This window comes from Halyomorpha halys, unplaced genomic scaffold (genome assembly GCF_000696795.3).
Source record: "Halyomorpha halys isolate HHAL.00 unplaced genomic scaffold, Hhal_1.1 Scaffold678.1, whole genome shotgun sequence".
NCBI lineage: Eukaryota > Metazoa > Arthropoda > Insecta > Hemiptera > Pentatomidae > Halyomorpha > Halyomorpha halys.
Window position 1 is genome coordinate 476,697 of NW_027112940.1, and position 6,000 is coordinate 482,696.

The following is a 6,000-nucleotide window of genomic DNA, read 5'->3' on the forward strand; positions in this document are numbered from 1 at the left end:
AGGCATCAAGGCATTAAAGGGGTCGTCAGAAGAACTATATCATCAAAGTCTTCAGTACTAGTAAAATGAGAGTGAGTATGAGAAACATGGAAATGTAAAGTTGAGGCAGAACAGGATATAGAATAAAATTATTTAGGATGTAATGTTAACTATAAAATAAAAATGTGAGTAGTGGAGCTGCGCCACCACTAAGCTCTTTATTTTTCCCTCATTTTTATTTCGAAAACATATAAACAATGATTTAATTGTTGCATAACTACTTAAAAACTGCAACAAAAAAATGTGGCGAAGAGGAAATACTGTTCCAACACCAACTCAATTTGGAAGGACTATGGAGCTGAGCAAAACATTAAAAAAGTAAAAAAAAAAAAAAAAAAAAAAAAAAAAAATGGCCTCAAATTTTACCTAAATTTCGGAGCACCTGAACTAAAGGGGGTACTGGAGGCATCAATACAGACATCTTTGAATAAAAATAAAAAGTATACAGTATCCCTCAAACCCTTTTAATAGCATTTAATATAAAGCAAAAGACCATTATTTTCAGTGAAAATACAATGACAATAGTTAAACTAGTAACAGAAATAATACATCAAAATGATACTAGATAACATTGATAAATGATAACATTGTCATTAAAAAAAAAAAGTTAATATATTTTTTTAATTAACATTTTGATGACAACTTCTTAAAATTGCTATTTCTAACAAACATAACATACTGATGTTTACAGTTTACACTAGAGATGAACGAACATTTTCAATGAATCAATATAAATGAAGGCAAATATTAATATTTTTGAAATTGTGATGGTAATAACATTTCACTACAGACAGGTTTAAATAGCAGACATCAAAATGTTAGTATAGGAGTAATTATAAATGTTACCTCTGGTATAAACCCTTCCTTGCAGTGCAGATAGAAATAACCCATTAATTTTACATTTATATTTATTGTACAACCATTAAAATAGCAACATATACAATTTTTGGTTGTTCTATCTCATTTCTTGCTAAATGTTTATTGCAGACTAAAATATAGACCTGATTAGAGACATGATACCAATCTAATATCCCAAAAGAGCATTTTGTCAATTGTTACCTTTGCGAGGTATTCTGAGAAGTTGAGGAAAATTTGAATCACTGTATCTTTTCAAATTTCCACTAACCTCTAAGAAACACAACATCTTCCCTTCAACAATATGTTCATCACATTTAATAATTAAATGCTCCAGAGTGTTAATGACAGATGGTTGTGGTGATGTTAATTAGAATTGATGAGGAATTACTTTTTGAAAAAAAATGATTGGCTTAAGTGGAGAAGTAAATAAATGAGCTTCCATCTTTTTCACAGACTAATACCAACTGTTTTACTCAGGTACACATCAATAGAGAACTTTGGTATGGTTGTTTAAAAATAAAATTTAACCAAACAATAATGAGGAGATAATCAGAATTAACTAGAACATTAAACAGTAAGATATGACAAGGCAACGAGAGGTTAAAATTTTAGACAAAGAAGTGCGTTTACAGCACTATAGTTTCACATTTTGCCCACTGTCTGTTAAGAGGGAGATAGAGTGATTACGCTTCTTATTTCTACTTGCTATACTGATAAAAAGAATCAAATCTGAATTTTATATAAGATACAAGAAATAAAAAGCCCAATGTACTTTATTAACTCGATACAGTTTCATTCAACTTAAAAAGTAATTTGGTTAAAACTTTAGATTTAATAAATTAAACCAATAAAAAAGAAATTAGGTAACTTGAATAATTGTTCAACAGACAATCCAAAGTCAATTATTAACAATATCAAAAATAATCATAAAAATAAAATTCATACCAATAAAAAGTAAGACCAAGTAAATTGTACTATTGTTAGTAACTCGAGCTAATAAAATAAGGTCCTTGCTACATAGAAAAAGAATATTAATAAGTTTTATTTCTTGAATATTATAAAGATTATATTGAGAGGGACATGAAAAAACTTTGATCACTGTACCAGTATGTTTTAATAAACTAATAGAATAACTAACTTTTTAATTTTCAACATCTCTATTAGTGGTTATGAGTAAATAAAAAAATTACCTCTGAACATCTTCCCGTAATTTATTGAGTTGTAGATTCGCACTTGATAAACGTTGGCTAGTTTCTTCAAATTGTTTTAGTAAGGCATCTGATTTGATCTTGTAATCATCTCTTTCTTGTAAAGCTGTTTTAAGCTTCTCTTGTGATTCCTTAATTTTATCTTCTGAAATTCAAGAAATAGTAGTAGTAGTAAAAAAAAAAAAAAATAGAGTAACAATTAAAAATTAACTATAAATTCATTCCGAATTCGAAATCTATCAAACTAAACACACTAAAGTACAGTTTGAAATAAAACTACTCATTAAATTAATGGTAATTAAGCAAAATACTAACTGAAATACTAATAAATTGGCATTCTTAATATCTGCTAAATTAAGTCAACAGAATGAGTAAAGATGGAATAAAAAAAAGAAGGTTAATTAGAACAGCAAATAGTATTAAGTTAGTTGATAAATTGCAGAAGTTTAACTAGGATCAATTAAAACAGTTTTAATTTATCCTCAACAAGAATGACATAAAATTTCAAATACTTCAAATATTAAATCAAGGAATAAGTAAAGTTGTAATAATTAGCAGAATTGATAATGGTAATAGCATAGAGTAGTTATAAGATATTCTTTAAAAGAAAAACAAACTTCTGAAACTAATTAAAGGAAAACTTTAACACCAATTTAGAAGTAAATCGAAGTATAAAAGTAAATGGTAGTACATACGTTGAGAACCTCTAGTGCTTTCAAATAAAGCTTTAGCAGTTATATAGTCTTCTATATGTTCATTTAATATTGTTTCTATCTTTTCTCGAAGTGCTTGATCTATTGTATCGTATTCCTCACTGGGTAAAGTCCTTAAAATCAAAGCTCTAGCACCTCCTTCCATTTTAAAAAATTCGAAATACTTTATTAATAACAAGGTAATCAATATTGGAAATAGGTCATGTCACTAAACAGAAAATATTTCAGTTATGTGTTAGCAATACATTGAGGTTTTAAGAGCAACTATTGTTAAACTAAGAACTGTATTATTAACCACTTCACCAGATAACTTATCCCTTTCAAATCAAAAACATGGCCGGTAAACAATGATCGCCCGTAACTCAACCTAGCAGTGAGGCAGCCATCAGTAACAGTTAGTTTAATAGTGTCAAATAAATAAATATACATATTTCGAGAAACTTGGTCAATAATTATTCTATATAGAACTATACTATTTTTGCATTTAGATAATAGCATATAAATAAATCATATGTCATTTAAATATTTTAAAAAATATTTTCAATATAATTCATTTCTCTAATTCTTAGTTTGTCTGCAGGACATACCTAATTAGAATAGAATTTTTATCAGATTACCTTAGACATTATATTAGTAATATCTTTAATACTTTCCGAAGAATAAAAACAAAAGTATAACAATACTAATAAATTTCAGATAAGTAGAGAGGAGGGGGGCTAGAATAATCATCAATGGATAAACATTGTTGATTGCAGCCTGGGATGAACTTTTTTTTTACTTAAACGAAAACAGATTCTTATTACGTAATAATTGATTTTGTTTTCAGAATTTTCGATGCCATAAAAGATTTTAATTAAACAAATGTTTTATGTTTTGAAAGTAATAGGATCTAAATAATTACAATTAGATTTCCCTTTAATGGTTCTTATATCTAATGAGGTGTTACAGGGTCAGACTGTATTAAAAGATAACAATTGTCCTATGATTAAATTGATCCTTTTAATCTCTATAATTTTGTGAAAGGATAGATTTCAAATGTCATTTTTATATTATATGAATTTGATATTCTAATTCCACCTCTAACATACAGTTATTTCCATTATGTGTTGTTTTATTTACAATATTAGGTTTAAATAAATATTATTAATCTTGAAACAAAAAGTTAAAAGCAAAACTTTAGTTAATTTTGATATAAATTACATAATTGTGTTAGTTGTTTTGTGGATATTGGAAAATTGTGAACAATTGCCACTATGTGATTTAATGATGTTAGATTAATTACTTTGATTATTTCGATGTTTCAACAATTTTGTAAAACTGAACCCAACATCAAACCATTCATCCAAGGACATAGGTAATAAATTTTTATTTAAAGTTGATCATAAATATACTAATTGAGTTCTGATTTAATAATACATATATTTATCACTAATTCAAAGTTAAGAAGATGTTAATTATATGTAATTATAACCTTGATTTAATATGTCTATTGGTTGATGATAGAAGAAACTTCAATGGTAAATTATAAAATACTCATAGTTAGAGAAGGTAATACTCCCTTTAAGTTAAAAGCACTTAATAATAAAGTGAGAATTAAATAAGCACCTGAAATACTAAATTTATTTCCTTTGTAAAGTTGTTTTCTTTTTTAACACATATCGGCTGAAAATATTTCTTAATCAAGATGATTATTAATTTATCTAGACGTTCTCACTTGAATCATTATTTTTAGCATATAATAATATATTTCTGATATATATTGACTATAATAATTAAAATACACAAATATGTATTATTGATATTTCTCATACTTTTATTTGGTAAAGTGAAATATGCCCATTTGTTGATGAGAAATTATTTATATTTTAAAACAATTCATTATTATTACTGGTTATTATCTTATGCTTGATACTTCTACATTATTTTAACTTACTGATGTTTGTTGATACCATGTTTGTTTTGATGGTTCAAACACAATGTCATATATATCTTTATAATAATAAATTAGTCTCTTTCATAATCAACACCTCAGTTCCTAATAATAAATAATGAACTTTTCTAGATTAAAGTCATCATTAACTGCTCTTAGTGCCTAGTGAAACAATTATATTTATCGTAAATATATGGATTATTTTATGGTATGATCTTTAATTAACTCTCTTAAATGAATTTAGTATTTAGTATATATATATATATCATTCATAGTTAAAAGATGTATTTGTTATTACTTTTTTAAAATTGAAAATATACATGGGTATTTTTATGCTTTCAGATCAGCATTGTGTGCAATTATCCATTTGTAACCAAAATGTGACATATTGCAATAATCAGGTTTTAAGCACTACTCCTTACAATATAAACCAAATAAAAGTGGTCAAGAGCCCAAATACGCACATAGGCCCTAAATTTATCACCTCAAATCTGAATCTATATCTTCCACAACCAAATAATTTAAATAGAAGTCGAAGATACATACGAGGATGCTTCATTGCAATTGGTGGAATAGCAGTCCTTCTATTAGTTATCTACTTGATATTCGTGTGTATCTTTCAAGCACATGGTGAAGATAATTTTGAAGATACTTCTGATGAATTATATGTTCCATTGGACTGGTATTATGACAGAGAAAATATGGACTTGACAGCATGTCCACCATCTGACACAGTGATATCTGAGGTCATAGTCATTGATTCTATGCAAGTTGATTGTGCTGATGTTGATACCTGTATTGATATAATCCGAGTTCTTCCAGATGAACCACATTTTTACCTAAAAAATGGTCATATATTTGAAGGGCGAGGATGGAATTGCTACCCAAGTAAACAATTAAAAATTATTTTCTTAAGTGAGGTTCCTAGTCTGGTCGAGATTTATTCCTTTAATATGCTTCTACATCTTGGTCAAGTAATTAAACATATTGCTGACAATTATCAAGTCTTACCAATTTGTTGTATTAATGAACAAATAGGTCCATCTGTGGCAGTTATGAACTTTATAAAAACAATAGTGAATTTCCATGATAGAGATTGCATTTTAAAACACCAAACTTGTCATTAAGATTGATATCTTTGTACATAAAACCATAAAATAAAAATTAGAACCAATTAGGGTCTTCATCATTTTCCGATTAAGGGCGTACCTAGGATCAAACCCAAAGACACCCCTAACTATACACAATGTTA

The 6,000-nt window shown here is 27.2% G+C and overlaps 1 protein-coding gene and 1 long non-coding RNA gene across 8 annotated transcripts in view; one reads left to right on the forward strand and one right to left on the reverse strand.

Moving 5' to 3' along the window:
- Window positions 1–3,305, reverse strand: part of Mgtor (Megator) — a 42,734-nt gene extending 39,429 nt beyond the window's left edge. For 6 of the 7 annotated variants that reach the window (XM_014427890.3, XM_014427888.3, XM_014427889.3 and 3 more), the window contains exons 1-2: window positions 2,801–3,304; window positions 2,088–2,250 (exon numbers count right to left, since the gene is read on the reverse strand). In XM_014427890.3, the coding sequence (XP_014283376.1) occupies window positions 2,088–2,250; window positions 2,801–2,963 (326 nt within the window). In that variant the 5' untranslated portion in view covers window positions 2,964–3,304. Of the gene's footprint in view, window positions 1–2,087; window positions 2,251–2,800 lie in introns of all 7 variants that reach the window. The other variant, XM_014427891.3, reaches the window with a different exon arrangement.
- Window positions 3,306–3,579: 274 nt separating this feature from the next.
- Window positions 3,580–5,748, forward strand: LOC106685296 (uncharacterized). The gene is made up of 2 exons (XR_001343825.2): window positions 3,580–4,172; window positions 5,091–5,748. It is a non-coding gene; the product is annotated as an uncharacterized lncRNA (long non-coding RNA).
- The last annotated feature ends 252 nt before the right edge of the window (window positions 5,749–6,000 follow it).